The following is a 17,289-nucleotide window of genomic DNA, read 5'->3' on the forward strand; positions in this document are numbered from 1 at the left end:
CAAGTTAAAGAAGTGTCACTTTTATAAACACAATCCACTCTGTAGGTCTAGGAATGTACGAAACTCCCCTGTTCCTTGCAGCACACGAGGAGGAGTCTGGAGGGCGCAGCGTTCCTACCACTCCACTGCAGGTAGCAGCTCCAGGTAAGGGCTCTGTCTTGACCCAACTATGTTCACTGACCACTGTGAACGTTTTGACTGAAAGTTGTGTTTTTTGCGAGTTTGATATTCTAAGTTATCTGAAGGGGCCCTAGATGGAGCTTCACTTCTGTCTGATAGCTCTGAACCTCGCAAGTGTACCTATAACAAGTGGGGTAACAACCTAACTTGTGCATTCCATGAAGCAAATGGGCATTTCTGAGATTCTGGAACTTGCTGAGTTGCCATTTGCGGTAATTCTGCAGAAATGTGGTCCTAGTGCAGTGTTACAAATTGTGATTGAAGTATCATATAGTAGGATTCACAATTTATAAGATCTCACCATTGAATCTACTCACGTGTCTGTCCTTGAGCGTGAAAGCTGCATTCCCCGTCACTAAGGAACTTCAATTCACAGGTTTTCACTCAGTTTTAAAACATTTAGTTGCTTTGAGTATTGTGACATATAAGGCATTTAGCAGCCTGGGTTCTGTTTACTTTGTAGCCGCACAAAGCATTCTTAAAAATGTAGGTGTCTTGATTTTGAAATACTTCACATGCAATTAAGATTTTGTCAAGTAGATTGTTTTTTTATCCCTGAAATTTCCATTTTGTGCCTTTTACATTTCAGTTGTTAATTGCATCCGAATCTTTTCTCTTTGTAGAGTCTGTAGTTTTATATGCATGAGTTGCGTAGCACAGCATTGCCTTATTGGCCTGCAGTGATATTTAAGATCCTGTGCGTGGCTGTTTTGTCAGTTACAGTCTTCACTGAGACGCACACCTCAGATGTATCGGAGAACGCCTCCCAGTCTGTACCCATGGTAACCACGTCTACAGGAGGCTTGTCCACCCCTGGAGAGCCTGGCCAGGGGGACGATGGCGATGAAGTCTTCATGGAAGCAGAAAATGAAGGGTAGGTACTAAGCTCTTCATTTTGATTTCGCCTTCTCTTTTAAGGACATTTCTTTCTTTATATGTGCTGTTAAGCAGGGAGTTTTGAAGGTGGTGGTTTTCCCTTTCTGCCTAAATAAATGCAAATCTGACTTGTCTTCATGTTCTTCTGACCTGGAAATAGTTCTGCATGAGAATAATCGTTTTGATGGGGAGGCGAGTAGGCACATACTACATCCCAGGCGGTGGCAGATCTCGACTGTCTCTTTGAAACACTCCGCTTTCTTGAAAAGGGCCAGTGCCGAGGCCTCCCTGGAGTCGGAGAGCCAGCCTGAGTTAGAGGAGTCTGCCCAGCCATCTGATGAGGCCAGCCTCCCCTCCACCAGCCAGGACCCACCCTCCAGCTCCTCCACAGCAGGTATGTCAGCACATCTCTGTACGGTAGGCACAGCAGTTTCTCGCACTGTGAACAATTCTCGGCTAAGGCCAGACTTTGACATGTTTCGTTTTTCTCTATCTGCTGGTTTCACTAAAGATTGAACTACTGTCCTATGCTCCCCTGGAGAGTTTTCATACAGGGCAGATTAACATTATTTCCCTGTATTCAATGCTCAATCTGATGTTGTGTGAATGACTTTTGAGCTGTTTTTACTGGAGTGGGGCAGCATGTGGTGATTTGGTACCATGTCAGAGTGTAAACCTGACGCTTAGCATCCGAAATAGCATTTAAAGAGCTGCCTTTCTCCTTTTCCTCAGCAGACACGAGCAGCGCGCAGCCGAAACCGTTCAGGCTGGTGAACCGACAACCTCAGTCCATACGGACAGAGACGCGAGGGCGCCAGATAACTCGACAGAGAGGTCAGCAGTCGGGCTTGGTCTTGTGCCTCATTTCAAATCGCACTGATGTGACCAGCTACCGAGTCAGCTTTTCTGGGGGGTGAAACTCCCAACAGCTAAATACCAGCATAAATGTGGAAATCTCTCAGGTTCTAAAAATTCAGGTCAAACAAGAAAGGAGAAATAGCTTTAAAGTTTAATGAAGGTTTAAAAAGCTAAACATTAAAAAGGGCAGTTTTTGACCATGCAGCGTTTTGATACTTTTTGAAGCAATTAATTTTAGAAAGATTAACAGCTTTTAAGTCGGCTGTACATCAGTCCCTCGGTAGGGCTTACTCTTGCAGCATTTAGAAATAGATATTGAGCTGAATAAGTGACTTTGTTCTGTTTGCTGTTTGTGTCCTGTAGGTGTAAGCCATGCAATGAGTGGAAGAGGCCGGTTCACCAGAGGAAACATGAGTTGACTGCTTTGTATCGCCGCTGTCAGCAGTACCTGAAATCGCAGTCATCGTTTGTTTGTGGAAATCAGCTTAGACGTGCTTAAAGCATTGTTTTGTACTTCTAAATTTTGTGAGTGATCATTATATAAAGCGATGTTCTTTTTTTTTTATTAATAAAATTGACAAATCAAAAACCAGCCTTCCGATGTCTTGCTTCCGGAGCCTCTATGGACAGTGGTACCAGTCCTTAGCAGTGTCCTTGTGGGTCACAGACTTCAGTGGAGGAGTCACAGCTGGCTGGTCGCTGTTAATTGTAATGTTGTAGTACTTGGCTGTGAAAAAAATGTAAGAAAAGTATTACTGGTTATTTAACCTTTTTCCTTCTTTAGGAAAAAAATCTGTATTGTGTTCTGGTATTATTGATGATTGAAATGACCACTGGTAAGACTTTTTTTTTTCCCCTCTTACGTCTTACTTCTGTAAATTGGGTAGGTGCATAAATATTCACTTCCTTTTAATGATGTCCCATTTTGTCTTTTATATGCATGGGGATATAATATTATGGGAAAAAGGGTTGATGTGCAAAAACTGCAAAAAAAAACATTCACTCCTTAGTAAGTGCTTGGTGGAAGCAACAATTTCAAGTCTTGCTTTTGATAACTTACCAATTTTGCACACCAGGATGGTGTTTTCACCTGTTCTTAGCTCAAGCTCAGTCAAGTGGCTGTTGCAGATTTTCTAACGGATTCACATTGGGACACTCAACGAATATAACTTAAGCCACTCCAGTATAGCTTTTGCTTTAGGTTATGATGCCAGAATATGAATTTTCCTCCCAATTTAGTTCAGGCAGACCTGCTACAAGTTTGACAAGCTTTGGTAGTCCCTGCTGATGAAATTCAACCCTGTAATAAATCGCTTCCAACACTATCCTTGACAGCAGGGCTGGTGTTGGCTGGGTATTGTGCTATGCTGGGTGTCTGCCAGAAATAATGCTTTTTCACAAGAAAAGGTCTAGTTTTGTCCACTCTGCCCATACATTCTTTTGCCACGTTTGCAGTATCACTTAAGTGCCATGTGTGATTGGAAAAGGGCTTGTCAAATGAGATGATGGGATATTTTGGGCTTTTGGATGTTTTCTTCCATCTCAGTCTTTGAATTCTGTAGCCCTTTCAAAGACACTATCGGCCTCGGAGTGGCGTCACTAATTTGTTTTCTCCATGCCCGGCTGCTCAGGTTAGAGGAAGAGTCTAGCTTGTGCAGTATTTTTTTTATACCATTCCCCTGATCTGCACCCTTATACAACTTCTCAGTTATTTTGAACTGAGTTTTCATGATTGAATCTTTGCTTGGAAATTGGCAGACTTGGAGGCCTCACAGAGATGTGTATGTGTTCTGAAATCACAGGGCCACAATTATTGCACATCGAGTCATAGTTAACAGTGGCTTGTCGAATAAATTTTTTTGCACCTCAACTAATTTAGGTTTGCAATTTTTGTTGCTCAGTTGGAACGTTCAAACTTAGATGAAAAATATCCACATTCAAATGTGTATACACATTTTATACAATATCATTATATACAATTTCAATATAATGAGCCAATATTGAAAGAGGGTGAATACTTTTGCCTCGTATTACTGTATATGTCAGTTCACTTGTAGGAATTGTAATGGATGTTAAGTTTTAAAACTACTGAAAATAAGATGAGACAAAACCAAATAAACATTCTGTATCTGGCTCGTGGACTTTTGAAGCATAAAGTTAAGAATATGTACTTGTGTAAAAAGTTTTGTAATGTCTTGTTGTTTTAGTGACAGAATGACTAGACAGTTGGATCACTGTGCCTTGCCTGTCAAAACAGTGTCTGACAGTCACTGAAGAACTGTTCTTACGAGTAGGTTCAGTCCACACCTGTAACGCATTATTGTTAGGTCATTAGGGAATTAAATAACATTTCTAAATAACAGGTTTAATAATTAAGCACATAGATGCAAATTCTCATTCTATGGGTATTTAAACCCCTTTTGGCACTTACCCCTTGAAAATACAAAATAATCATATCCATCTGGTTTCTTGGAGTTGGGTAGAGATATAGCTGAAGTAACTGATGTAGGAAAACCTTTCCATGTCAGTTTAATGTTGACTTCTTTTCCAAGATATACTGGACCTAAGATTGAAAAAAAAAGTTTATTTCTATTAAAGTCATCAATGTTTCAACAAGGAGAAATTCTAACTTCCAACCACTTTATAGCTGCGTTTTTTGCCTCAGATCTACAGTCCCTCTATAAGCTCCCAGGCGTATTAGCTTGCAATGTGCTGATCTTTCACTTAAAATTTACCTCTTTGGGTAATGGAACAAAAAGTAAAGAATTTCAAGGATTAACCCTTTGTTTCAGGACTTGATAGTACAAAAGTTATGGCAAATATTGCTCTGTGCAATGCTATTTACAATTACAAGATTTTTAGAATTTTGTAAAGATAAAATTATCCAATCTGTAACAGTGTTATCTGATCTTTTTTGCTTAGATTTCATCAGGGACATGACTAGATTTGGGAGGCTCTGTATCATATCTTGAATTTTTTCCCACTTTAGAGAAGGGCACCTTATAAATATGCAGTAATTTAAAGCAGCAATTTCAATGCCCAGGTGGTATTTTGGTATAGTGGTTGGCATTGCTGCCATACAGCCCTGGGGCCTTGGGTTCAATCCCAGACCTGGAGTGCAGTCTGTGTGGAGTTTGTATTTTCTCCCAATGTATGTGTGAGTTTCCTCCCACAGTCCAAACAGGTACTGGTAGGATCATTGGCTTCTGGGAAAACTGGCCCTGGAGGGAGTGTGTCTGTCTGCCCTGTGATGGGTTTGCGTCCCGTCCGGAGTGCACCCTGCCTTGGGCCTCTTGCTTGCCAGGATAGGCCCTGGCTCCCATGAATTGGAAAAGGTGGTTAGAAAATGGATGGACTGATGGAAATAGGCAACTCATTTCTATGAGTGATCTGTGATTGAAGTGATGGAATGGCAGTTCGTGCCTGGTTTTTTTTTTTACCTGCTTGTCTAGTTATCCTGCTGTGGAGGCTGTAGATGCGGTACTGGGTTTGGGGTTTGCCACAAGACTGGGAAGGTTCTTGTTTGTAGGAATATTTTTGCACCAAGCCTCCTAAAATTGCGACAGAAAGGAATGAGCATTCCGTGGAACAGAAGATTGGCAGAAAAGAATCTAGCAACCGCAGGGCTTCCAAAGTAAAGGACACTACCTCGTTTGAAGAAATAAACGGCTTCCCTTCGTTTTCCGAAAGCAGGCACAGACAGAGCAGCAGTTATTCGTCCTGACATTCCTCCAAATCCTTTGGAGATCAGTTTGGGGTACCCCCTGTCCATCACCCCATTGTCAAATCTCCAGTATTCGTTTGCCTTGGTTGAATAAAAACATGGGATAAATGTGTGTCCTGCATTTGTATTGACCTATGACTAAAACCAAAAGGAATTTCTTTATAGCCTTAGTTCTGAAATTATCGCTCTCACCCTTTCCATATCACCACAATTAAACATAAAATTAGCGAAACAGTGTATAATTTTTTTCCACTGATGTGGGAGCTTGATATGCCTCCTTGCTAATGGAGCTGAATGGCCTTTGAGCCTTGTCAGAGGTAGAATAAATGGTATTCTAAAGCTGGTATTCCCAGCCCTGGGCCTGGAAACCCATAGTTCTGCCAGTCAAGCTCCTTCCTTCATTGAATCCTAGTTGAGGTTTTGGAGATTGTTCAATTTGTTTTTTTTCTGAGACACAGTGAATTTTGAGACATGTTTAGGAACTGAATAGGATTTCAAACAATTCAAAATTAAATTATGCTGTCTGGAATGAAATCTAGTAGGAGTGTGAGTCCCCAAGGCCAGGAACCGGGGACTCCTGTACTAAAGGACTAAGGAGGACAAAGCTTGGGTTTTATATAACGAATAACAACAGAACGGCTGCTGCATTTGAGGATTGGAAATTCCTCGCCATCTTTCCTGATCAGACAGGGCAGGTTTATAGTTTAAATGAATGTCCTGAGTGCAACTTGATCTCCATTTCCTTATGAATGTCCAAGAGACATCGAGAGGAGCCAATTTATCATTCAATGGCAATTCTATTACCAGATTGAAGTATTCCTACATTTTTAAGGTTTAAAAAGTGTACTGTACCTTGAAAATGAAAGTTTTCCCTTGGCAGTTACAGCGAGTGAAGACCGTATCTATGGGAGAAGGAACTCCCCACTCTTCTGTTATCCTGCGAGGGTGTCCTAGAGCTCCGTTGGAGCCGAATGTCCAGAAAAAATGTCCTAATAGCATGTAGACACCAAATGTCAGCAAATCGTGAAAAACACAGGAGATTCGGTTGACACAGGGCTTCCATCTGCCTATTACTTACACAATGAAATGGCCAGAAACATTCTGCTGTATCAGGTCCTGTGAGAAAAAATCTTTAAAGTATATTTTTATATATTTTGTGAAATAACAAACTAGAGCTTTAGCATCATAACATTAATTTACAAAGGCAGCCATCAGCTTTTTACCATGCTGTAAGTTGTTTTAGATTTTAAAATGGATATTTAAATGATCGTCACAAAAAACAGTAAGTTGGATTTTGACATTTGACATTGTTTAGATCTTCATTTCACTGATGAAAATTTCAGTATTTTTTGAAGATTTTCTTGAACCCATATAATGAGTCATTAACTTGTAGCCTCTCAAAAAAAATGTTTTTTGATAGATACAAGACAATCTAAGCTCAATCCTACTCAGGCACTCAATGATGACGTGTGGAGGAATTTTTAACGTAATAAAATATGTTTTCGTTTCAAAACGTTTGCCACAAGAACACCTGATTTACTCAGTCCTTACAGTTCACTAAATATAGATGCTGAAAGATTGATTACCACTTACCCCGGAAAACAATCATTGTTCCATTTTGTAGAGTCGTCAGTGCATTAGCTGGACGGCCGCTGCAGATGTTGGTATCATTATTTTCACCTAGAATGAGGATAAGCAGTGTAAATCGTGAGCAACAGAAAGAAGAGTAAAAAGTAGATGTCTTCTTTTAGGCTAATGAGCTTTTTTTCAGAATCTGATTAATTAAACATGAGAAGGGTAAGATGACATAATGTCTCTTTGTAAAGGGGTGTTGACCATTTTTTTAGATCCTAGTCATCCTGAACTATGTTTTTCCACAACTGAGCGCAGATGTCTAAAGGCTAGGTTCAGAGAGTACTGATACAATCTGCCTGCAATTCAGAAAAAACATGAAAACACAGGATGGGGGAAATGAATAGATGTTCGTACCTACTGAGTCACTGGGATGTTTTGAGGGAACGGTGCTTTGGATTGTGACAGTTCCTGACGAAGTGCCGGGAACAGGGATGTCTGCTGGAACTGCTGAAGCAAAGCTTAGCCTCTCAGGTCTTTCAGAGGGTTCTGGTAAAGAGGTGTGTACCGATGTGTGCGTTAGCATGAACATGTCTTTGATTCCTTCTGTAGGCGAGATCACATGCACACCTACAGAAACCGATGACGGGACTCCATTGTGAGCAGTGGTCTGAGAGGCAATATTTTCTGGTTCTGGAGACATTGTTGATTTTGCAAGATCTTCAGTACCAACAGGGGACTGAGGAGTGACAGCAGGTAGTTTGACCTCATTGTCCGGTACTGGAGACATTGTTGATTTTGCAAGATCTTCAGTAGCAACAGGGGACTGAGGAGTGACAGCAGGTAGTTTGATCTCATCGTCTGGTATTGGAGACATTGTTGATTTTGCAAGACCTTCAGTAGCAACAGAGGTCTGAGCAGTGACAGCAGACGGTTTGACCTCATCGTCTGGTACTGGAGACACTGTTGACTTTGCAAGATCTTCAATAGCAAAAGGGGTCTGAGCAGTGACAGCAGGTAGTTTGACCTCATCGTCTGGTATTGGAGACATTGTTGATTTTGCAAGACCTTCAGTAGAAACAGGGGTCTGAGCAGTGACAGCAGGTAGTTTGACCTCAGCGTCTGGTATTGGAGACATTGTTGATTTTGCAAGACCTTCAGTAGCAACAGAGGTCTGAGCAGTGACAGCAGACGGTTTGACCTCATCGTCTGGTACTGGAGACACTGTTGACTTTGCAAGATCTTCAGTAGCAACAGGGGTCTGAGCAGTGACAGCAGGTAGTTTGACCTCATCGTCCGGTACTGGAGACATTGTTGACTTTGCAAGATCTTCAGTAGCAACAGGGGTCTGAGCAGTGACAGCAGGTAGTTTGACCTCATTGTCTGGTACTGGAGACATTGTTGATTTTGCAAGATCTTCAGTAGCAACAGGGGACTGAGGAGTGACAGCAGGTAGTTTGATCTCATCGTCTGGTATTGGAGACATTGTTGATTTTGCAAGACCTTCAGTAGCAACAGAGGTCTGAGCAGTGACAGCAGACGGTTTGACCTCATCGTCTGGTACTGGAGACACTGTTGACTTTGCAAGATCTTCAGTAGCAACAGGGGTCTGAGCAGTGACAACAGGTAGTTTGACCTCATCGTCTGGTATTGGAGACATTGTTGATTTTGCAAGATCTTCAGTAGCAACAGGGGTCTGAGCAGTGACAGCAGGTAGTTTGACCTCATCGTCTGGTATTGGAGACATTGTTGATTTTGCAAGATCTTCAGTAGCAACAGGAGACTGAGTAGTGACAGCAGCTAGTTTGATCTCATCGTCTGGTACTGGAGATATTGTTGATTTTGCAAGATCTTCAGTAGCAACAGGGGTCTGAGCAGTGACAGCAGGTAGTTTGACCTCATCGTCTGGTACTGGAGACATTGTTGATTTTGCAAGATCTTCAGTAGCAACAGGAGACTGAGTAGTGACAGCAGCTAGTTTGATCTCATCGTCTGGTACTGGAGATATTGTTGATTTTGCAAGATCTTCAGTAGCAACAGGGGTCTGAGCAGTGACAGCAGGTAGTTTGACCTCATCGTCTGGTACTGGAGATATTGTTGATTTTGCAAGATCTTCAGTAGCAACAGAGGTCTGAGTAGTGACAGCAGGTAGTTTGACCTCATTGTCTGGTACTGGAGACATTGTTGATTTTGCAAGATCTTCAGTAGCAACAGGGGACTGAGGAGTGACAGCAGGTAGTTTGATCTCATTATCTGGTACTGGAGACATTGTTGATTTTGCAAGACCTTCAGTAGAAACAGAGGTCTGAGCAGTGACAGCAGGTAGTTTGACCTCATTTTCAGGTACTGGAGACATTGTTGACTTTGCAAGATCTTCAGTAGCAACAGGGGTCTGAGCAGTGACAACAGGTAGTTTGACCTCATTGTCTGGTACTGGAGATATTGTTGATTTTGCAAGATCTTCAGTAGCAACAGGGGACTGAGCAGTGACAGCAGGTAGTTTGACCTCATTGTCTGGTACTGGAGACATTGTTGATTTAGCAAGATCTTCAGTAGCAACAGGGGTCTGACCAGTGACAGCAGGTAGTTTGACCTCATTTTCAGGTAATGGAGATATTGTTGATTTTGCAAGATCTTTAGTAGTAACAGGGGACTGAGGAGTGACAGCAGGCAGTTTGACCTCATTTTCAGGTACTGGAGACATTGTTGATTTTGCAAGATCTTCAGTAGCAACAGGGGTCTTAGCAGTGACAGCAGGTAGTTTGACCTCATCGTCTGGTACTGGAGATATCGTTGATTTTGCAAGACCTTCAGTAGCAACAGGAGTCTGAGCAGTGACAGCAGGTAGTTTGACCTCATTTGCAGGTACCGGAGACAATGTTGATTTTGCAAGACCTTCTGCAGGAACAGTAGTAGACAAAATTGTAAAAACCTCATGAGGAGGTGCTGATGGCTTAACAAAGGAGGATGAATCTGCAAAAAATAACAAGACACATTGGTATTCTATTGTATGAGAAATCCAAGAAGTCATATTAAATTGTACAGTAGCAAATTTGTAAAATGCCCAAATTACATAAAGTTTTACTTTTCTTTCTAAAGCGGTAACGGTTTTGAAAGTAAGAGCTAAATATGATCCCGAGAGGGGGAATCCTCATTGATTGTTAAGAATGTTTTCCGTTGTTTACAATAAGAACAGTATTATTACTCGTCTCGGAGTCTAGACTTGTACCCCATCTAGACACTCCTTTCCTCATCAATCGGAAGCTTTTTTTACATATTGGTTAACTGAAGAATGAAAGCATTGTCATTTCTGGATACAAGATGAAATTTGGCAAGGAACTGCAGTCCGTCAAAAGTGAATCACCTGAAATCCTTGTAGGAGGCAGGCTGCTCTGCACTGGTGAGGGCAAACCAGTGCTGCTGTTTGCTGCAGCAATCTCAGTCTGACTTGTCAAGTAGACTTTTCCTTCAGTAGGAAAGACGGCGTAAGTCCCCTCTAAAGTCTCTTTGACTCCCTCCCCCCCTGGACCCAGGGAGGGCTTTCCAGAATGTGTGGTCATTGAGCTCAGTGTGACAAGACCTGCTACAGTCACGTCAGGAGAGCTGGTCACTAAGGGTTCGAATCCGCTCACACTCTCTGCAGGCCCTTCCTCTTTATCTGCTTCCACAGGGGCAGAGGCCTGGGGTTTCTCAGCCTTCTTCAGGACAAAAGGATTGGTCAGTGTGGAATCCAGTAGCTTTTGACCCTTTGCCGGTGGTGTGGTCTCTGTGGAGACTGTACCATCGGGGATTTTAGCCTCTAGGAGACACGAGTTAATATTTCAGAAAAAAAAACCAATAGAATCGTCCCAAGGTTTTACTGCCCCGATCATACATAATGCACTCACCATCTCCCTGGAGGTCACGACCAGGCTCCTGTTCAGGGGCAGGTTCCTTGTTCCCTGGGACGTTGGATAAGGGGAGCAGCTGGCTGTCAGTCAAATCTGAAAGGAGTAAGGCGCCATAAGCCTAAACAATAAAGCGTCTACCAAAAATGAATATGTACTCTAATTCCCAATCACTCAAATTTAAAAAAGTTTAAAAATCCTTTACACTTTCGAACTGGACTGTGGAGCTCTGAATTATCATTTTAAATCATTAGCTGCATCATCAGATTGAATTGATGGATTGCTCAACTGAAAAGGAGGCTCTCCAGATATCAATTGATAGACTTGCAGCATTTACATTTAATTCAGTTCTAACTTTCTTTCAATAACTTAGCTTTCAATGTCTATTTTTGTAATGTGCCGGCTGAGGGCCTTGTCAGTGGTCAGAGTTTGCATGTTTCTTCATCACCAAACGACCCAGGCTGCTTTGGATACCCAATACTGCCCTATTGATGCATCACTTAGAAAAGCAGATGTGTATTTGTGGAGAGGTTGTCTGAGACCAGGAGTTGAAGGCAAGCACATTTTCCTGTAACTATAGTGTGGTACATATCTGGTTGTCCTCATTATAGAGAATTTTCTGCTGAGAAGAGACCGAACAATATGTAATCAGCAATCATCTTCACTTCAAGAAATGATAACAAATTTCAGAAGCTGTCTTTTGTATTCACAGCAAGCAGCTACTGTAATTGTTTGTTTTTTTAGTGGTTCTACTTAATTTTTGTTTATATAATTTTTTCCCCATTGTACCCTGTCGTGATAGTGATTACACTGCTCTTTTTGTCTGTCTTTTCACCAGGATTCAAAGGCTCCTACTTGACAAAGATATCAGTAGTGAAAATTATTCTTAAAATAATTTAACATCTTTCCTCAGCTCTCAATAATTCGCTGTTGTTTGTTCCCTAAACATTTCCGTTTGTTTGCCAGTTTCTGCCTTCTACACTTCACCTTGAATTAGTTTCTCAGTTTTCCTTCTCTTTGAACCCTCTTTCTCATCTCCCCTACTTTGTCTCGTGTTTTATTTTTATGCTTCCCCTTATCCACACTGTGGCCTCATATTCCTGTTGTCTCCCTCATTCCGATAAACACCAGAATAAGAATCCACAGCCAGAACTTTGTTTTTCTTTCTTTTTCTAGATAGAATTAACTTCTTAATTTCATCCTTTGTAGGTCTCCACCCCTGACTATTTTTATTAAGGGTAAGCAGGCTTAAGCTGTATAATTTCTGAAATATTACATATTGATAATATTAAAGTTATCATATATATTGATTTTAAATTAATTCCTTCAACACTGTGAATGTAGGGAGTTTGGTCTTCATTAAAAGATCTATGTTTTCTTTTGTTATTGAGGTTAAATACAGCAAAATGCAAAACACAGCTTCTCAATCATCACAATTGAAATAAAGCATTCCTGGAATTTTGCAATTAAATACATGTTGATTTATCAGTGTAGTGGTCAACACTGTAAAGTCAGTCCCCACTAAGAGTGTTCCTATGTTTAAACATACACAGTTCTACCATGACTCATGCGTATAACTCAGTCATCTTTCATAACTGGCTAAGCCTGAAGTTTGGATTCACTTGGTAAATATGACTTATAATTATTTTTTCCTTTAGCCAGATGAGCCAGCTCATTTTCTAATATTGGCTACACACATGTTCATTCTGGGAAATATTTGCCTTTCTTTTCTACTTCATAGCAGCTGCTCAACAAGTCTCCAGATATGGAGATCTTCAACCATCGTGCCCCAGTCTAGAATTGATAGCAGAAACTATGCCACTACAGTATGTAGCTTTACTCTTGGCATATAATAAATGTTAAATATGTTTCACGACAATTTCATGTTTTAGTCATTGGTCTTCCTTATTGCAGTGCCCATTTTATGTGCATACCTTTGATAATATCTTCATTTTCACTGGATTCGCTGTCAGCTGCCGGTTCTAATGCCATCATCCTTGTGGGTTTTGTAGGAAATGCTTTCTTGCTAAGTGAAAGTGACTTCACTGCTAACTTCTTAGTTGGTTTAATCTTGGTAGCCTCTACATAATGAGACACAGAAATCAGACTGTAGCATTGAAAAAAACAAGATACAAATGAGTGCATTTGGTTGCTAGTAGCTTATTGATCTAAGGATCTTATTTCTTTTTCTTGAAGGATCCCAGGGAATTCACAAAAACACAGCTAAGAAATGTGATTCAGATCAACACAATAGTTGGTATATAGAAGAATAGTAGATTACAAAGCAATTCTAAATAATGCTTCAAACAAATTAATGACTATTATCTCTATAAAATAATACATAAAGCATTACAAAAAAATATTCAAAGGCTAAATAACAGAAGTTTGCCCACAAGAACAAAATTAATTGATTTAGGTACAGTATGTCTGTATTAGGTACTGTATGTTGAACTAACCTATTATGTTCTGTTTCCTAGAGTCAGCATGAGTTGTGGATCTTCTTGTGGTTATTGGCACTATTGTTGGTGGCATGCCTGGCTTTTGGATGATTTCTACAATGAAAACACAAAACGAATATGCTGATAAGTCTGCAAAACAAAATTTATCAGATCATCGTTTTAAAAGTTAAAATCCTCCAGTTCATGGCACGAATGACAATGACAATACTGGTGAACTGATTTAAAAAAAATGGTCCTCTTTTCATTACCCTCAAAAAAAGTAGAAACATGTAGAAAGAATTCATCTCACCTATTGTACAGTGTTTTCGGTAATCAGGACAGCACTGGTTATACCGTGAGCATTCTACATCACAATAACACTGTTTGCCACGCTGAAAGGTCTCTCCACATCGCCCCTTACAGGAATCAACTAAAAAAAAAGAACATGTTCTGTACATTCCCTTTAATTTGGATTTATTTGGCAATTTTGCTTTTAATTGAAATGAGATCCAAATGGTAAAGTGCAGAAGATATCTATCCATGATGTTGCAGGGAAGAATACTCTTAACAGAAATAGAAAAGCAATTTTTGCTGCTGAAGTTCAAGGCACTGATCAGAAGTGACTACATGTGTTCATTGAAGAAGCCTTCTGAAAGACCCTAAAAGCAGAGACTGTGATATTCTAACAACAGAGTGTCACATAAAAGTTTTAAAAAAGCATTAAGCTCTTGTGGTATTTCAGATGAATTATTAATCTCCTGAGATGAATGAAAAAAGCAATCTCAGTGAATAAAGTCTTACCTGTGGTACAGAAAGCTTCATAATCACTACAGCACTCCTTGTGTAAAAGACAATCGTAGTCACAGTGACAGATATCGCCCCTGTAGTAAGATTCTCCACATCGGTCATTGCAGCTTGCTATGAAAGAAGGGAAAATAAGTGCATAATAAAAACTAGTCTATGAATTTAGAACCTATAGCAACAATGTAACTTTACTCAATATTGAACAAATCAATGTACAAGTTCATCATACAGAATATATATTCCTTATTTCACATTACCCTTAAATTTTTAAATTCACCAAATACAATTATTTTGGATACTGCTAACAATAGAAAAAAAAAGAAAAGCACAAAAAAGATCAACAGATTAGAACTTTCATCAGAAACCAGAATAAAACATAATAAATGTAACCTAAACATTTCACTTCTTACTAGTTAACAACATGCACTGTGTGTGTAAAGAAATGTGTGTTTTTTGTTAAACATGTTCCTTGAAGTGAGTTCAATTTCACTACAAATTCCTCTTCCTTCCATTCAAAGTTATATTTCCTTCTTAGTTCACCCTCACTTAACACACCATAGGAGTCTCATAACATCCTAGAACCTTATGCACCCAAAGAAACTCATCAGAAATCATAGTTTTACAGATTACCTCTGAGAACACAACTGGATAGTTACCTATAGCAGCAGAGAGTGGATGATAAAGACAACTAAAGACAATAATTAGAACAGCATATACAGGTGAAGCTGTCATGGTTGCTGTTTACCTAAGGAAGCAAAAAAAAACAACAGTTAAAAATTGGCTACTCTACAAAAAAGAAAATCACAAAACAAATGCTAATCATTTATATTATAACTAACACTGTTTCTCAAGTTTTTGAAATACTTGTGTGTTCAATTACCAGTTAAATGATCTTTCTATATCAGATATTGATTACAACTATCAAATGCATAATCAATAACGTATCTGTTATTGAATTCTGACATTTTAAATTGGTATAACATTTTACAAACCTTACCTGCCCTTCCAAATAATTTCTTTTCAGCTCAGCTAAACTAATTTTCCTCTGGTGGTTTTTTATATTCTGTATTGTGAGGGGGCTGGATTTGTCTGACAGGGCTGGTCCTTCTTATTAGCTAATCCTGCGCACAGAGCTTCCCTGCAAATACAGGAAGGCATTCTGGACTGCGACCATTTTATTCCTGGTAGTCTTAAGAAACATTTGGAAATAAACCAAGACATATTTTACTGAAATACCCCCCACGAGGTCATGAGCCAATTCTTCAGTTCTACTAGTATGCTGGTTTAAATATTTCAGGTGTTATATATCCAAGGAGCTAATTTGGACTATACATTTAATTATTATGTTACTAACATATTTTATAATAAATAAATCCTTACACTTACATAGTGCTTTTCTGGACACTCCACTCAAAGCACTTCACAGGTAATAGGGACTCCCCTCCAACACTACCAAGATGTATTTCCCACCTAGATGGTGTGGTGGAAGCCATAGTGCGCCAGTACTCTCCCCACACACCAGCTGTCAGTGAGGATGAGAACATAGTGATGGAGCCAGTTCATAGACGGGAATTATTAGCAGGCCATGAGTGGTAAAGGCCAAGGCGAAATCTGGCCAGGACACTCAAGTAACATCCCTACTCTTTTCGTGAAGCACCCTGGGATTTGTAATGACCATGGAGAGACAGGACCACAGCTTTATGTCTCATCTGAAGGACAGAGACCTTTTTTGCAGTAAAGTGTGATCATCACTATACTGAGGCATCAGGACCCACACAAACCACAAAGTCCAGCAACCTTAGCTTTCCCAGGAGGTCTCCCATCCAGGTATGAAATGATGGTTTAGTGAGGAAAGCAACAACAACAGTTTTGAGTGAGTATACTTGAAATACTATGAAATCTTGTTATTTTTGCAGTTTTTAAAAAGATGAGATGAAGTATGCACACATAGATAAAAGGCACATAGCCAACAACTGAAATTGCACGTAATAATATACAACTTTATTTGCCATTCAACAATCTCATTCACTATACATGAACTGCTAGAAATTCCTTCTGCTTTTGCGGTCCCTCCCATTCATTCATCGTTAATAGAGAAAGACACCGTGTTCCTGGGCTGCCCACGACATGACATAATGGCTTGTATGACAAGCACTGCTTTTAATTCTTTTATTGATAAAAACATGTGGAAGATACTATCGTTAGACTCATTTCTGTGGGTCGGAAATTAATTGCTCAATTTTGGTCAGGCCACTTTTATACTGAGGTAATGTCTCCTGAGAATAACCAAGACCCCACCTTTTTGCACATGTTGAAAGAAATGATATTGAGCATTTGTCAGCATCGCTGGATGTAACATATTAAGAAATGTGTAAGTTTGTTCAACATGTTTTTAAATCTTCATGCAGTAGGTCAGTTGAATCTGCCTGACTCACCCGGTAAACTCCAACCTTCGCAGATGACCAAAGATGACTGCATGTCTGATGATTGATTAGACATCATTAAAGGATATTTTTTCATAGCAAGAACAAAAAACACATACGGTTCATTTTTTATGCTGAAAAACTTCAGAAGCATAAATGATACCAGAATGGGCTCCATATAGACTCTAGCAAGAAAAAAAAGAAGTCAGCATCTTCTGATTTAATCCTTTTTAATTTATAACAGTATATTGTTTCTTGTATGTATTTAAGGCATTTCTTCTTGTTTTAAATCTGAGATTTACTGGGTCTGACTTAAACGGGTCCTTCAGCCTGTTGTGTTTAAAATCTAAATGTGAACTGTGGTCAGTGGCAATCGTGAATTAAATTACTAGCATTGACAACAAAATGCATTTTAGTAAGGAGTGGAAGCAGTAGTTGAACACAATACGTACTACAACACAAAGGCAGTATTTAAGTAAACATGTAAGTGGCAGAAATTTGATATTAGTGCTAACATAGAAGAGGCA

General features: G+C 39.8%; 2 protein-coding genes across 9 annotated transcripts in view; one reads left to right on the top strand and one right to left on the bottom strand.

Annotated features, from left to right (window-relative positions):
• The window catches only part of tprb (translocated promoter region b, nuclear basket protein), a 27,100-nt gene extending 24,597 nt beyond the window's left edge, over positions 1-2,503 (top strand). For 3 of the 8 annotated variants that reach the window (XM_088598245.1, XM_088598248.1, XM_088598252.1), the window contains exons 47-51: positions 46-144; positions 898-1,054; positions 1,326-1,450; positions 1,789-1,890; positions 2,278-2,503. In XM_088598245.1, coding sequence (XP_088454371.1) covers positions 46-144; positions 898-1,054; positions 1,326-1,450; positions 1,789-1,890; positions 2,278-2,333 — 539 coding nt within the window. In that variant the 3' untranslated portion in view covers positions 2,334-2,503. The remainder of the gene's footprint in view (positions 1-45; positions 145-897; positions 1,055-1,325; positions 1,451-1,788; positions 1,891-2,277) is intronic. The other 5 variants (XM_088598250.1, XM_088598253.1, XM_088598246.1 and 2 more) reach the window with 4 other exon arrangements.
• On the bottom strand, positions 2,050-15,420 carry LOC148651927 (uncharacterized). Its single transcript, XM_088598254.1, has 15 exons — positions 15,337-15,420; positions 14,996-15,084; positions 14,337-14,453; positions 13,846-13,965; positions 13,554-13,649; positions 13,032-13,178; positions 11,098-11,193; positions 10,575-11,009; positions 7,628-10,183; positions 7,232-7,318; positions 6,491-6,627; positions 5,563-5,719; positions 5,355-5,465; positions 4,346-4,477; positions 2,050-2,641 (listed from the first exon to the last, which is right to left on the bottom strand). Exons 2-15 carry the CDS (start codon positions 15,069-15,071, stop codon positions 2,535-2,537), a joined length of 4,374 nt encoding a protein of 1,457 aa, XP_088454380.1. The 5' UTR covers positions 15,072-15,084; positions 15,337-15,420; the 3' UTR covers positions 2,050-2,534.
• Between the last annotated feature and the right edge of the window lie 1,869 nt (positions 15,421-17,289).

This window comes from Lepisosteus platostomus, chromosome 11, assembly GCF_059453375.1.
Source record: "Lepisosteus platostomus isolate fLepPlt1 chromosome 11, fLepPlt1.hap1, whole genome shotgun sequence".
NCBI classification, from domain to species: Eukaryota; Metazoa; Chordata; class Actinopteri; order Semionotiformes; family Lepisosteidae; genus Lepisosteus; species Lepisosteus platostomus.